This window comes from Ornithorhynchus anatinus, chromosome 2 (assembly GCF_004115215.2).
Source record: "Ornithorhynchus anatinus isolate Pmale09 chromosome 2, mOrnAna1.pri.v4, whole genome shotgun sequence".
NCBI lineage: Eukaryota > Metazoa > Chordata > Mammalia > Monotremata > Ornithorhynchidae > Ornithorhynchus > Ornithorhynchus anatinus.
The window spans coordinates 105,281,460-105,297,603 of NC_041729.1; the positions used below are offsets into that span (position 1 = coordinate 105,281,460).

At 45.5% G+C, this 16,144-nt stretch overlaps 1 protein-coding gene across 2 annotated transcripts in view; it reads right to left on the reverse strand.

The window, feature by feature from the left end:
- Positions 1 to 10,129, reverse strand: part of KPNA5 (karyopherin subunit alpha 5) — a 45,017-nt gene extending 34,888 nt beyond the window's left edge. For both annotated transcript variants that reach the window (XM_029052451.2, XM_029052443.2), the window contains exons 1-5: positions 10,051 to 10,129; positions 3,095 to 3,228; positions 1,769 to 1,870; positions 1,519 to 1,618; positions 431 to 525 (exon numbers count right to left, since the gene is read on the reverse strand). In XM_029052451.2, coding sequence (XP_028908284.1) covers positions 431 to 525; positions 1,519 to 1,618; positions 1,769 to 1,870; positions 3,095 to 3,228; positions 10,051 to 10,054 — 435 coding nt within the window. In that variant the 5' untranslated portion in view covers positions 10,055 to 10,129. The remainder of the gene's footprint in view (positions 1 to 430; positions 526 to 1,518; positions 1,619 to 1,768; positions 1,871 to 3,094; positions 3,229 to 10,050) is intronic.
- Between the last annotated feature and the right edge of the window lie 6,015 nt (positions 10,130 to 16,144).

Below are 16,144 nucleotides of genomic sequence, written 5' to 3' on the forward strand. Positions count from 1 at the left end.
ATCTCAAAATGGGTGAGACTTTGAGAGAAAGACAGAGAGAGAAGAGTAGGGGCCCAGAAAAATTCTTGTAAAAAACATCTGGGGTCAAAGGGAAAAGGAAGAATAAACATTAGGGAGTGGTCGGAGAAGGAGGAAGAGAACAAGTAGAGAGAGTACTGCATCTGTTAAAATCAGTGCCAGAGAGCATTTTTAGGAGGAAGTGGTCAACACAAATCAGAGACAGTGTAGGAGGTCACAGAAGATTGAGAGAGTGTACAGAACACACCAGACAGTCATAAGGCCTTTAGAGTTCAGGCTTAGTAGAGTAAAAGAGATTAACTCCAGACTGCAGGGTTTAGAGAAAAGAGTTGGTGTTTCATGTCAGCTATGCTTACATTTAGTAGTGAGGAAAAAAAATGTATGAATAAATACCAGTCTTAAAGCAACTCACCTGGAGAGTACAATTCTCATTTCTTTCAAGAAACTTCACGAACCTTTGAACAACTCCTGGTTTCTGTATAACTTCATCTATTGGTGGGTTAGGTTCTGAAATTTTTAGAAATGTTTTTGCATTATTCGGTTTACTGTTATTTAAATGACTGTGTCTTCGACTGCTCTCTAAGCCCTAAAGGAAGGGAAAATAGATTTTTCTAAGGCTTCCTTTCCCAACTTCCAGGGCCAAAGAAAGGTAAGAAAGGCATCACCTGCTACGGGAGTGGGGGCAAGTGGAGGAGATCCAATATCTCATCAAAATTCTGCTGAAAGCAGAGAATAAAGCCATTGAAGCAGAAAACCAGTGAAGGTGATCGCACACCACTCTAACTTGCTTTCCCTCTTGTTCGTCTACCATCAGTGGTCAAGAACTCTTATTTGCACCTTTATGACCATTTCTGTGTCTAAACCCTTTAGCTGAACACGTTTAACTCTGGTATACTGTATTCTCCTAAGCCTTCCTATAGTGCTGTGCACTCAGTAAATACCACTGATTGATCCACCACTAGTGGCCATGTGAGCATCTGGTTGAACTGTCATCTCACTGAGAATATAGCTACCAATTCTTTCACCAGGATCATTCGAGTAAAACACTACCACTACATATTATTCAGAGGTTGGGAGAAGCAGCGTGGCTGAGTGGAAGCAGCCTGGGCTTGGGGGTCAGAGGTTGTGGGTTCTAATCTCAACACAGCACCTTATCAGCTGTGTGACTTTGGGCAAGTTCATTTAACTACTGTGTGCCCCATTTACCTCATCTGTAAAATGGGGATTAAGACTGTGAGCTCCACATGGGATAAGCTAATTACCTTGTATCTATCCCAGTGCCTAGAACAGTGCTTGGCACATAGAAAGCGCTTACAAATACCATTATTATTACCTTGTAAAATTGCTGAAACACAATTCTAATCTAATACAGATCTGAAGCCTCTGGCAATGAAAGAGGCCTCACTTTAAATTCAGAATTTAAAATATAAACTCCTTAATTCAGTGAAATTTATAAAAATTTATAATAACTTGGGGTACTACCGAGAGGAAATTTCTTGCCTTTAGAAAGTAGTTTTCTAAACTTTTGTGTTGCGGTAAGTTGTTGATCAGGATCATCTGAGAATATCATCTGCACCATATCTGCTGTAATAACTTCTTCCTAAAAAAATCAAATAGAGCAGCATTATTTATCATGAAAATGACACTTCAGCTATTTCATTTATTCTTTTCTCTTAATTTTGGATTTAGTTTCTCTTCTACAAAAGTACGTTTTAGAAATCAAATTTAAAATCCATTTCTGAAATAATACCTCTGGGATAGGCACAGTAGAGCTGATGTCAGGATCCTGGATGGGGCTTTCTAACATAGACTCATCATTTCCCGGAAGGCAGACGTTCCTGCGTTTGAATAACTAAAATAGAAATAATTTCATACATCAAGTTACCACTTTGGGAATTCAGGCTCATCTACCAATTCACCAATTACTTTTACAACAAGCGATTCTATCTTCAACTTTCCCTCTAAGAGCAGCAGAGGGGTTATTTTCATTTCATTTATTGATGCGCGACACTGAGCCCTGGGGGAAAAGACAAGGATAACAGTTCAGTCACTGACAATGGAGGGAGACAGAGAAGCCACAAGCCTGCTACATGGTGGCAGTTCCACCTTCTGAATTTGGGTCAAGCTTTGCATGGCTTGGATTTTGGTCAAAGTCCATCAGGTCAAGGAAAATATGGGGTCTGGCCAACGGGAGCCAAAGTTTTTTGCAGCAAGGATGTCAGGGAAGCAGCATCTTGAAATGGGCCCATAAAAGGTTTCTGGCCGTCCATGCACCCCGGGGTTCAGGTTGCAAGTCTCATGAGTAGAAAGAGGCAGGTCTCACACAAGTAAACACTGACATGTTATCTTTTGAAGGGATTTATGACAACCTTTAAATGTCTTCTCCTTTCCCCCATCTAATCCATTGGCAGTTGGAGGAGAAGAGAGCTCGGGATGCCCCAAGCTCTGGATGAATGACCTAGCTCCATAAACTCGAGTCTGAAGAAATGTGCAGGAAGGTCAGGATGGGCAGAGTTCTAATCTGAGGATATAGAGGAATAAGAAGGTTCTGAACTGAAGACAGGAATCCCTGAAGGTTTTCAAGGAGAGGCGAGGTCATTGTGGTAACACAGGTGATTCTAGGATCACATTTTGGATAGAATGAAAATAACAGAAATGGTATTTGATGTCTCCTGAGCAGAACACAGTACTAATCACCTGGGACAGTACAACACAAAAGAAAAATACATTCCTTGGCCATGGGAGTTTACAATTTAGGACACAGGATTTATGGGGTAGAGATTCATTCAGTAGAGATCTACATCTCAACTCCATTCTTTTAAAGCAGTGATCAAATGGTCACCCAAGTCCTTGCACATGTGGAGGCTGACACTATGTGACTACATTCTCCTGTTACGGATTCCTACTTTGTGAGCTTAGTCCCTAAAGAATCGATACCCTCTAAAGAAACATCTGAGGGTGAATACACATTAGTAGATCCCTAAGACATTTACATTATCCAACTAAGCATTTACTGGCTGCCCAACTGCAGATTACAGGTGACAGGTCACTTACAAGTAATGAATGAATAACTTACTTGTTCTTCCCTCTTTTGTTTTCGAAGCTGTATTCCTTCCTCTTCTCTTCTCCTCCGCATTTCTTGGGGATTGAGTGCTTTGTTCTTATAACTTTTCATTCTATAGTTATCCTTCCCTGGGCTTGCCATAGCATCTAGCAGGAAAAAACACAACACGAAGGGGTCACCCAAACAGTCTGTGAGATGCCAGGGCAAGTATCAATAGTTTGTGTGCTCATTAAGCAATGCAAGCTAATTCCTCTTATTTTTTTTACCATGATAAAACACTGTAGGGGAGCTACGCAAGATCGTGATGTAAGACATACATCTCCCACTCATTTTAAATTGACAAGCACTGTGAGTGACCTTGGACAAGTCACTGTGAGTGGTTAAGGGCTAACATTAGGACATGTTCAAAATGACAACTTCACGAGATGTGCAACAGAGCAGAGAACAATGGTTGAAAATCTTTTGGTGGCAGACTGTTTCTAATGGATTCATTCATTCAATCGTATTTATTGAGCGCTTACAGTGTGCAAAGCACTGTACTAAGTGCTTGGGAAAGTACATCAACAGACACATGCCTGCCCACAACGAGCTCACAGTCTAGGGAGAGACAGACATTAATATAAATACATACATTAATTAAATAAATGAATTACAGATATATACATATGTGCTGTGGGGATGGGAGGGAAGGATGCATGAAGGAGCAAGTAAGAGTGGTGCAGAAATGATTGGGAGGAGAGGAGGACTTAGGGAAGGCTTCTTGGAGGGGATGTGCCTTCGATGGATAGTCATCGGTGCCAAGACACTATTCCACGGATGTAACATGAGCTACAGGGTAAATAATTATGGTATTGAATAAGCTCTTATCTATATGTGTCAAAGGACTGTGCTAAGGGCTGGGGTAGAAACCAGGTAATCAGATTGGATTGTGTCTGTCCCAAGTCAGGATCACAGTCTAAAGGCAAGGGAGAGCAAATATTTCTTCCCCCTTTTAGAAAACAGGCCCAGAGAGGGCAGGGGTTTGTCCAAAGTCACACAACAGTCAAGTAACAAGACTGGAGAAGAACCCAGGGCTCGGACTTCCAGTCTCATGCTCTTTCCATTAGGCAACACTGACTATTTCGAAAAAAAAAAGGGAATCCAAAACCACCGCACCTGTAAAATGGTTAACCTGCAACCGTAGTGACCCCCTAAAACAAACAGCCAGATGGATGAACTGGGTCACTCTTCATGAATTATGTAAGATGGGGAAAAGCAGGGCTAAAAGCCATTATTCAGGAAGAGCTGCTGCAAGGTTCATGTGTTGGGGGATCCCAAGAATGAAAATTGTAACGATAATAATAGTGGTATTTGTTCAGCACTTTCTATGTGCCAGGCACTGTACTAAGCACTGGGATATCGGGTTGGACACAGTTCCTGTCTCCCATGGGGCTAACAGTCTTCATCCTCATTTGACAGATGAGGGAACTGAGGCACAGAAAAGTGACTTGCCCAAGGTCACACAGCAGACAAGTGGTCGAAGCAGGTCCTTCTGACTCTGCAGCCCATGTTCTATCCACTAGGTCATGCTGCTTCTCGAATGATGACAGATGAGCCCATGAAAATCAGAAATCCTGTCTTAGAGCTCTTTGAATGCTATTAAGTTGAAGACTTCATACAGTTACCACATGCAATAAGACATAAGGGCACATAAAGACATAATATTATTAGCCCCAGAAAAGGCATAATTGCACATTAGAAGTAAATAAGAACATAGGACTCGAATGATAAAGTCAAGGCAGTGTAGGGTCATACATGTAAGCTTTCTACCGAAGAGTGTCACGACTAATTTGGGGGGGGAATATGGAAACAATTAAGGGAGCTAAAATGCTACCCAAATTAACTGAAGCCAGAACAAGGTGCTTTCCCTTGCCTGTCATATTAGCCCAAGGAAATGGGAAGCCACGGAGGCTTTGAAATGCCCCGTCCTACTCCAGCTTACTTACCACCTATATCTCACACACTCAGATTGCCATCTCTTTGCTACAGGATGGACTTTGTGGGTAACAGTGTGAGGAAGACAACATCACGATGAAGACGATTCATGTTTAGTTATGATGTTGCCAGGCTCAGCGGGAGCAAAGACGATTCAGAGTTAATGGGAACAATGAAAAAAACAACTTCACATTTGCCATGTAATGTATCCCTATTTCTAAGAGGCTCTGTTTTCATATTTCCCCCTCAACTTAGTAAAAGTAAACTTGATTTAAGTGTGCTCGAAGAGTGAATTCTCGGTGTAAACCACAATTTGTGTAAATTGGCAATGATCAAGTCATTTTTGAACTTTCCTAGGATGCATAAAAGTGTCTTAGACATGAAGTCACAATACACTGACTGTTGGTCTACTTCAAAACAGACCTAGTTTCAATTATTCCAGTTAAATAGCTTGCTAGTTTGACGAGAAATGCTAAAAATAGAATCCTGACAAATTTCACAGAATACCTATTCTGTGCCAATCTGTATTTCTGTAAAAGTTTATACAAATAATCTTCCAGTAACAACAACAACAACAACAAAATCACCTATATTTTCAGAGACCCGAGATTTAGCAAACTCAATAATACTGCTTTACAGTCAAGTACAGGCCACAGTAGGACAGGCCTACAAGTTATCTCTATAGATAACTTCAATCCAACTCACTCTAACAAAACAGAGGCAGGCAAAAACCAGCTCGTATGCCAGACGGTGCCAGATTATGGCAAAGCGAGCTATCCTTGCTGTTGCCGACTTGTTCATCCCAAGCGCTTAGTACAGTGCTCTGCACATAGTAAGCGCTCAATAAATACTATTGAATGAATGACTCTCCTGCTGTCTTGGCAGTGATGATGAGATGTCCACACTTTGCCACCGCTGGGTTTATGTTTCCCAATCCCACCCAACTGTTCCAGGCCTTTGCAGCATGGCCTAGTGAAAAAATGCACGGGCCTGAGAATCCGTGGACCTGGGTTCTAATCCCACTTCTGCCAGCAGACTGCAGTATGACCTTGGGCAAGACACTTCACATCTCTGTGCCTCAGTTATCTCATCCAAAAAATGGGGATTACGGCTGTGAGCCCCATGTGGGACAGGCACTGTGTCCAGCTTGATTAACATGTATCTACCCCACTGCTTAGTACAGTGTCTGGCACATAGTAAGCATTCAACAAATGCCATAAACACCACTCTCTTCTTAGCCTTCCCTTTAGGTGTCCAGAAGTTTCACACAGGACTCGAAAGCCTAGTCTGCATTTTAGAATAAAGTTTTATGGGACACCAGCATGCACCTTTTCCCCTTTCCATTCCTCACAAAAATAGCCCAAAACAACAAATCAGCGGCCAGGATTTCTGCAGGAGGGCATGTATAAATATGAAAATACAATTTTGTCGATTAAGAAAGTTAGACACAAGTCTAAGATGAAAAATCACTATGCATGTTACAGCTCTGATTAATAGCCATTTACTTGGAATAGCTTCCACTGTTTTAAACTTAAGCAATTCCCATTTGTTTTTGCTACGTATGGGCAGTGCTTAACAATAAATAATAATCATGGCATTTGTTAAGCGCTTGCTATGTGCAGAGCACTGTTCTAAGCGCTGGGGTAGACACAGGGTAATCAGATTGCCCCACATGGGGCTCACTTTTTTTAATCCCCATTTTTACGGAAGAGGTAACTGAGGCACAGAGAAGTTAAGTGACTTGCCCAAGGTCACACAGCAGACAAGTGGCGGAGCCGGAATTAGAATCCACGACCTCTGACTCCCAAGCCCGGGGTCTTTCCACTGAGCCACGCTGCTCTTTGGTAGAGTTTGAATTAAAGTTAACAAAATTTTTAAGTGTTGCTCTCATACAAATGAGCCTCTTTCAAAATACGGTGCTAACCAATCCAGAAATTAAAAGACATTTTCTAGGCACATTAACATCTTTCGAAGCAATGTGTCCACCCAATATAGCTGAGTTTGAAATTCCATAAACACTGTGCTCATTTTCCTTCTATGTCATTTACTCAAGATTCTTGCTATATTTAAACAACTACATCCTTACTCCAGAATCTTTAAAGCAGTGCAATCTCTGCAAGTGACTCACAAGTAGGACATTTTCCTTCTGAGGGATATTAGGAGAAGAATGTCAGAAAGTGATGACTCAGAAAACAATGAGTTATAAATGCAGGAGGTGGTTTCTTTCATGTTGGCCATTAATTTATTTTCTGACTGTTGCTTTCCATTACCAGAAAATTGCGTAGCGGATAAGGCAAGGCCCTAGGATTTGGGATTTTTTTTTTTCATTCCCAGTTTTGCCACTAGTATCCTGAGCAATTTAATAAAATCACTGGTTCCCGCTCAAGGACCTCATCAGCAAAATGGATATTCAAAAAGTCACAAGCTGCCACAAAGAGTCACACAAAAAAAGGCTTGTACCTGCCCTGAAGGAGAGCCTACAACAAACCAAGCATTATTTAACAACAGACAGGTGTTAGGCTTCGGAGGGAAGGAAATGTTCGATTGAAATGGCTGGAAGAGACCTTGAGGGATCATCTATCTCCCTTTTGCCAGGTGAATGATTAAACTATGACAGATTGATGAGTGCCCAATCTTTCCTTAGAAAAATATCTAAGATATGTATTTGTATCCTATGTATTAAATGGTAATTACTATTTTGGGGAGGAGTTCGGCACATGGAAGGTGGTAATCGGGCCAGTAGATCTTTACAACCTTTGTAATAAGTCATCCTCCCACAACAGCTCATTAATGTGTTGTGCTGCAATACACGCTGTGTTGGTTCACCCCCGAACTTGTACTGTCCACTGAACCAGCCACCCCAAAGTCCCAAACTCAGGCTTCTCCCCTGAAACGGAAGGCAAGGGAGAGAATGGAGAGACTGGGGGGAATTTGGGGAAAAGTAGGCGGTAAACGGGAAAGAGGCAAGGGATATGATAATAATAATAATAATAATGGTATTTGTTCAGCGCTTACTATGTGTCAGGCACTGTACTAAGCGCTAGGGTGGATACAAGTAAATCAGACTGGACACAGTCCCTGTCCCGGGGATATCAATAATAATAATAATAATAGTATTTGTTAAAGCACTTACTATGTGCTAGGCACTGTACTAAGAGCTGGGACAGATACAAGCAAATCGGATTAGACACAGTCCCTGTCCCGCATGGGGTTCAATGTCTCCACCCCCATTTTACAGATGAGGTAACTGAGACATAGAGATGTTAAGTGACTTGCCCAAGGCCACACAGCAGACAGTTGGCAGGGCCGAGATTACAACCCATGACCATCTGAGAGGAGGGAAAGGAGAGGGGAGTTGGGTAAAGGGGCAGAGGAGGGGAGAGAGTAAAGAAAAGAGTGGGAAGGAGGGGAATGAGTAAAAGAAGGGGAGAAAGGGAAGAAAAGAGAGGGGAGGGTGGGAAGGAGGTGAGAGAGGGACAGGAAGGAAAAGAGAGGGAAGGAGGGGAAAGGGGAAAAGGAGGGGAGAGTGAAAGGAAAAGGGGGGCGAGGGGAAAGGGGCAAAAGGGGGGAGAGAGAGGAAGGCAAAGAGAGGGGAGGAAAAGGGCAAAGGAAGGAAGAGAGGAAAGTAGAGAGGGGAGGGGAAAAGGTGACCTCGTTGTGGGCTGGAATGTGTCTGTTGTTACATTGTCCTCTCCCAAGCGCTTAGTACAGTGCTTTGCACACGGTAAGCGCTCAATAAATACGATTGAATGCATGAAGGGAGAATGGCAAAGAGAGGGGAGAGGAGAAAAGGGGGGAGAGAGAGGAAGGCAAAGGAGGGAGAGAAAGGGCAAAGGAAAGGAGAGAGGGAGGCAAAAAGAGGGAAAAGGGAGGAAAGGGGCAAAGGAAGGGAGAGAGGAAGGCAAAGAGGGGGAAAGGGGCAAAGGAAAGGAGAGAGGAAGGCAAAAAGAGGGAAAAGGGAGGAACGGGGCAAAGGAAGGGGAAGAGGAAGGCAAAGAGGGGGAAAGAGGCAAAGAGAGGGAAAAAGGGGGGAAGGGGCAAAGGAAGGAAAAGAAGAAGGCAATTAGAGGGAAAGGGCGGAAACGGGTTAAGGAAGGGAAAGACGAAGGCAAAGAGAGGGGACGGGGGAAAGGGGCAAAGGAAGGGAGAGAGGAAGGCAAAGAGGGGGAAAGGGGCAACGGAAGGGAAAGACGAAGGCAAGCAGAGAGAAAAGAGAGGAAAGGGGCAAAGGAAGGGAGACAGGAAGGCAAAGAGGGGGGAAAGGGGCAAAAGAGGGGAAAGAAGAAGGCAAGGAGAGGGAAAAGAGAGGAAAGGGGCAAAAGAAGGGAGACAGGAAGGCAAAGAGGGGGGAAAGGGGCAAAGGAGGGGAAAGAAGAAGGCAAGGAGAGGGAAAAGAGAGGAAAGGGGCAAAGGAAGGGAGACAGGAAGGCAAAGAGGGGGGAAAGGGGCAAAGGAGGGGAAAGAAGAAGGCAAGGAGAGGGAAAAGAGAGGAAAGGGGCAAAGGAAGGGAGACAGGAAGGCAAAGAGGGGGGAAAGGGGCAAAGGAGGGGAAAGAAGAAGGCAAGGAGAGGGAAAAGAGAGGAAAGGGGCAAAGGAAGGGAGACACGAAGGCAAAGAGGGGGGAAAGGGGCAAAAGAGGGGAAAGAAGAAGGCAAGGAGAGGGAAAAGAGAGGAAAGGGGCAAAGGAAGGGAGAGAGGAAGGCAAACAGAGGGAAAGAGGAAAAAGAAGGGAAGGAAGAAGGCAAAGAGAGAGAAAGAGAGGAAAGGAGCGAAGGGAGACACGAAGGCAAAGAGAGGGAAAGGGGGGAAACGGGTTAAGGAAGGGAGAGAGGAAGGCAAAGAGCGGGGAGGAAAGGGACGCGGGCGGGCGGGAGGGCGAGCTGCAGGAGCGGCGGGTCCCCGCAGCGCCCCGGCGGCGGGCGATGCCGGTCCCGCCTTCCGGCCGCCCATCCCGGCCCGGGCCCCGGCCCCGGCCCCGCACCCCGGCCCCTCACCCATCGGCGCCGGCCGGCCGGCCGGTCGGGGCCCCTCGCTCCTCCGCTCGCCTCGGCGCCGCCGCCGCCGCCACCCCCGGGCCGGGGAAGCCAAGGACTGGTTCGCAATTCAAAATGGCGGCGGCGGCGGCCTCCTTCTTCTTCTCCCGCTCCGCTCCCAGAAGCCTTTGCGCGAACATGAGGCGGGGGGCCCCAGGCTGGGCCCCGACGCCCCCGCCGCCCCTTTTAACCCTAAATAATAACAATAATAACCTTAATGTCGGGATTTCTTAATGATAATCATCATAACGTTGGTACCTGTTAAGCGCTTACTCTGTGCAGAGCACTGTTCCAAGCCCTGGGGGAGTTCCAGGGCCATCAGGTTGTCCCCTGTGAGGCTCCCTGTTAATCCCCATTTTCAATAAATGGTGGTATTTGTTAAGCGCTTACTATGGTCAAAAGCATTGTTCTAAGCGCTGGGGGATACAAGGCGATCAGGTAGTCCCACACGGGGCTCACGGTTTTAATCCCCATTTTACAGATGAGGGAACTGAGGCCCAGAGAATAACAATAATGATGTTGGTATTTGTTACGCGCTTACTGTGTGCAGAGCACTGTTCTAAGCGCTGGGAATACAAGGTGATCAGGTTGTCCCACGTGAGGCTCACGGTTTTAATCTCCATTTTACGGATGAGGTAACTGAGGCCCAGAGAATAATAATAATTATGTTGGTATTTGTTACGCGCTTACTATGTGCAGAGCACTGTTCTAAGCACTAGGAGATACAAGGTGATCAGGTAGTCCTACACGGGGCTAACGGTTTTAATCCCCATTTTACAGATGAGGGAACTGAGGCCCAGAGAATAATAATAATAATAATAATGTTGGTATTTGTTATGCACTTACTGTGTGCAGAGCACTGTTCTAGGCACTGGGGTAGACACAGGGGAATCAGGTTGTTCCACGTGGGGCTCACGGTCTTAATCCCCATTTTACAGATGAGGGAAGTGAGGCACAGAGAAGTTAAGTGATTTAATAATAATAATAATAATGTTGGTATTTGTTAAGCGCTTACTATGTGCAGAGCACTGTTCTAAGCGCTGGGGGAGATACGGGGTCATCAGGCTGTCCCACTTGAGGCTCACAGTCTTATTCCCCCATTTTACAGCTGAGGTAACTGAGGCACAGAGAAGTGAAGTGACTTGCCCACAGTCACACAGCTGACAAGTGGCAGAGCAGGGAGTCGAACCCATGACCTCTGACTCCAAAGCCCGTGCCCTTTCCACTTAGCCACGCTGCTTCTCCTAAATAATAACCATAATGTCGGGATTTTTTAATAATAATCACAATGTTGGTATTTGTTAAGTGCTTACTATGTGCAGAGCACTGTTCTAAGCGCTGGGGGAGATACAGGGTCATCAGGTTGTCCCTTGTGAGGCTCAGAGTTAATCCCCATTTTAAATAAATGGTGGCATTTGTTAAGCACCTACTATGGGCAAAGCATTGTTCTAAGCGCTAGGGGATACAAGGTGATCAGGTAGTTCCACACGGGGCTCACGGTTTTAATCCCCATTTTACAGATGAGGTAACTGAGGCCCAGAGAAGTGAAGCGACTTGCCCAAAGTCACCCGGCTGGCAAGCGGCAGAGCCGGGATTAGAACCCATGACCTCTGACTCCCAAGCCCGGGCTCTTTCCACCGAGCCATGCTGCTTGATGAGGTAACTGAGGCCCAGAGAAGTGAAGTGACTTGCCCACAGTCACCCAGCTGACAAGTGGCGGACCTGGGATTCGAACCCATGACCTCTGACTCCCAAGGCCTTGGGCCCTGTTCTAAGCACTGGGGTAGATAGAGTGTCATTGGGTCGTCCCCCATGTGGCTCCCGGTCTTCATCCCTGTTTGAATCTTTGTCCCCATTTTAGGGATGAAGTCACTGAGGCCCTGAGAAGGGAAGTTCATTCATTCAGCAGCGTGGCTCAGTGGATAGTGCTTGGGAGTCAGAGGTCATGGGTTCGAATCCCGGATCCGCCACCTGGCAGCTGTGTGAGTGGGGGCAAGTCACTTCACTTCTCTGGGCCTCAGTTCCCTCATCTGTAAAATGGGGATTAAGACTGTGAGCCTAATGTGAGACAATCTCATTTTCCTGTATCTTATTAATGATGTGTATATATCTATTTTATTAATGATGTGTATATATCTATGATTCTATTTATCTATTTTGATGGTATTGATGGTCTCCCCTTTTTAGACTGTGAACCCGTTGTTGGGCAGGGACTGTCTCTATTTGTTGCTGAATTGTACTTTCCAAGTGCTTAGTACAGTGCTCTGCACACAGTAAGCACTCAGTAAATACGATTGTATTTAATTGAAATTGAATTGAATTCTGAATCCCTGATCCTCTAGCCACAATGCTGTGTGACCTTGGGCAAGTCACTTCACTTCCTCTGCACCTCAGTTTCCTCATCCGTAAAATGGGGATTAAAATTCTATTCCCTTCTACCTAGACTGTGAGCCCCATGTGGGATAGGGACTGATAACCTTATTTCTACACCGTTGCTTAGCACTTAGTAATCACTTAACAAACACCATAATAATGTGGGGACAGGTAATAACAATAAATGTGGTATTTTTTAAGAGCTCACTATGTGCCAAGCACTATACTATGTGTTTGGGTAGATTAGAACTAATCAGGTTAGACACAGTCCATGTCCCACATGGGGCTCACAGTCTTAATCCCCATTCTACAGATGAGTGAATCGAGGCACATGATGGTAACAAATACCATCATCATCATCATCATCCCCCCTCCCCATTGTCTCAGCTCCCTCCCTCTGCTCTACCCCCCTCCCTGCCCCACACCCCTTGCGTATGTATATATGCTCATATTTATTATTCCATTTCTTTTATGAATGTGTATATATCTATGATATATATATAATTTATATACATAATATATAACATATCAGAGAAGCAGTGTGGCTCAGTGGAAAGAGCCCGGGCTTGGGAGTCAAAGGTCATGGGTTCGAATCCCGGCTCTGCCACTGGTCAGCTATGTGACTGTGCAAGTCACTTCACTTCTCTGGGCCTCAGTTCCTTCATCTGCGAAATGGGGATTGAGACTGTGAGCCTCATGTGGGACAACCTGATAACCCTGTATCTACCCCAGCGCTTAGAACAGTGCTCTGCACATAGTAAGCGCTTAACAAATACCAACATTATTATTATTATAATTCTCTTTATTTATAATGATGCTACTGATGCCCGTTTACTCATTTTGATGCCTGCCTCCCCCCTCCTAGACTGCGAGCCCATTGTGGGCAGGGATGGTATCTGTTGCTGAATTGTAATAATAATATTGATGGCATTTGTTAAGCAGTTACTATGTGCAAAGCACTGTTCTAAGTGCTGGGGTAGGTACAGGGTCATCAGGTTGTCCCACGAGGGGCTCACAGTCTTAATCCCCATTTTACAGAGGAAGGAACTGAGGCCCAGAGAAGTGAAGTGACTTGCCCAAAGTCACACTGCTGACAAGTGGTGGAGTTGGGAATTGTGCTTTCCAAGCACTTTAAGTACAGTGCTCCGCACCCAGTAAGCGCACAACCAATACGAAGCAAATGAATGGATGGCACAAACCTGAGGGAAGAGGCTTCCCGGGAATTAAAGAGAAGGAAGATGGGAAGTGGGGGTGGAGGGGTGGGAGAGGAGAGAAGCAGCGTGGCTCAGTGGAAAGAGCACGGGCTTAGGAGTCGGAAGGTCATGGGTTCTAATCCTGGCTCCGCCACCTGTCTGCTGTGTGACTTGGGGCAAATCACTTCATTTCTCGGGGCCTCAGTTCCCTCATCTGTAAAATGGGGATGAAGACTGTCACAAGACTGTGTCTCACGTGGGACAACCTGAGTACCCCGTGAGAAGCAGCATGGCTCAGTGGAAAGAGCACGGGTTTAGGAGTCGGAAGGTCATGGGTTCTAATCCTACCTCTGCCACCTGTCAGCTGTGTGACTTGGGGCAAGTCCCTTCACTTCTCGGGCCCTCAGTTAGCTCATCTGTAAAGTGGGGATGAAGACTGTGAGCCCTACATGGGACAACCTGATTACCTTGTATCTATCCCAGTGCTTAGAACAGTGCTCGGCACATAGTAAGCGCTTAACGAATACCAACACTATTCCCCCCGTTTAGACTGTGAGCCCGTCACTGGGCAGGGATTGTCTCTATCTGTTGCCAAATTGTACATTCCGAGCGCTTAGTACAGTGCTGTGCACATAGTAAGTGTTCAATAAATACGAATAAATGAACTTCACTCCTCTGGGCCTCATCTGTAAAAAGGGGATATAGACTGTGCCCCTCACGGGGGATAACCTGATTACCCAACATTATTATAGTAAGCGTTTAACAAATACCAACATTATTCCCCCCGTTTAGACTGTGAGTCCGTCATTGGGCAGGGATTGTCACTATTGCCGAATTATACATTATTATTATTACAAAATAAATAGAATCATAGATATGTACACATCATTAATAAAATAGAGTAATAAATAATATATGCAAATATACACAAGTGCTGTGAGGAGGGGAAGGGGGTAGAGCAGAGGGAGGGAGTAGGGGCGATGGGGAGGGGAAGAGGGGCAGAGGGAAAGGGAGGGCTCAGGCTGGGAACTGGAGGAGGTGAGCTCTCAAAATCCTCAGCCAAGAGTCGCAGCTGCAGCCACAGCCTTCTCAGCATCCTAAAATTTAGAAGGCCTCACACTGCCAACTGTTTGAGTCCTTCCCAAGCTGAAGTTGGGCCCTACGAGAGTCCCAAAAGGGTGGGGGCCGTTTTTCTCCCATGTGGGAGTTCCCGGTGATTTGCGGAAAGGGGACCGGCAGTGGATTCCCCTGGCTTTCACATTCGGTCCGTTGCATTCTTGGCCTATGCACATGGCCATCATTCTGGTCCAGTCAGTTTTGCCATTTCCCACCTAGATTATCTCAAGCCTCCTCACTGGTCACCCTGTCTCCTGTCTCTCCCCTCTCCAGGCCAAGCTTCACCTGTTACCCCGCTCATTTTTCTAACATTGTTAGGCAAACTTCTCTCTACTCCTCAAAAACCTCCAATGACTACCCATCCCTCTTTCAGTTCAATCAGAGACTGCTGGTCATTTGCTTTAAGGCAATGTATCAACTTTCTCCCTCTTATTCACGCTCTTCTCCCGCTCCACTCCAGCTCCCATTTTCTATTCTTTCCAAGTTCACCTTATCACTGTGCCTTGTTCTCGACCTTCCCGACTCCAAACCCTTGCTCATGCCCTACCTCCCGCCCGAAATTTCCTTCTCCCTCAAATTCACCAAAGTCCAGTTCTCCCCACCTTTTAAGCCCTCCTGAAAACCTACCACCTCCAGAAGGCATCTATGCTCCACCTTCCCATGCCACATCAATTTAACAGCAGTCTTTAGCCCCAGGGATGGCTTCAAACATTTAGTCTCTCTTGTTTATCCATAAATCCTTCCATACTTCTGCTATCCTTGAATGTAGAGTGATTGACTTGTGGCTATTGGGCTTTCCTGTAAGCTTTTAATAATGTTGGTATTTGTTAAGCGCTTACTATGTGCAGAGCGCTGTTCTAAGCACTGGGGTAGATACAGGGTAATCAGGTTGTCCCACATGAGGCTCACAGTTAATCCCCATTTTACAGATGAGGTAACTGAGGCACAGAGAAGTTCAGTGACTTGCCCACGGTCACACAGCTGACAAGTGGCAAAGACAAACGCCATGAGCTTCAGTTGTTCTCTCCTAAATGTTAAGGACAACTTTCAGCACCCAGGAAACACTCAATATTTACAATTTATTGATTAGTGTGGAGCCAAGCACTTAATACACTGCTCTGAACCCAGTAAATGCTCAATAAATATGATTGAATATGATTGATTGGCTTTCCTTAATTAATCTTTTCAGGGTCAGCGTGGCGCAGTGGAAAGAGCACGGGCTTTGGAGTCAGGGCTCATGAGTTCGAATCCCGGCTCTGCCACTTGTCAGCTGTGTGACTGTGGGCGAGTCACTTAACTTCTCTGTGCCTCAGTTCCCTCATCTGTAAAATGGGGATTAAGACTGTGAGCCCCACGTGGGACAACCTGATTCC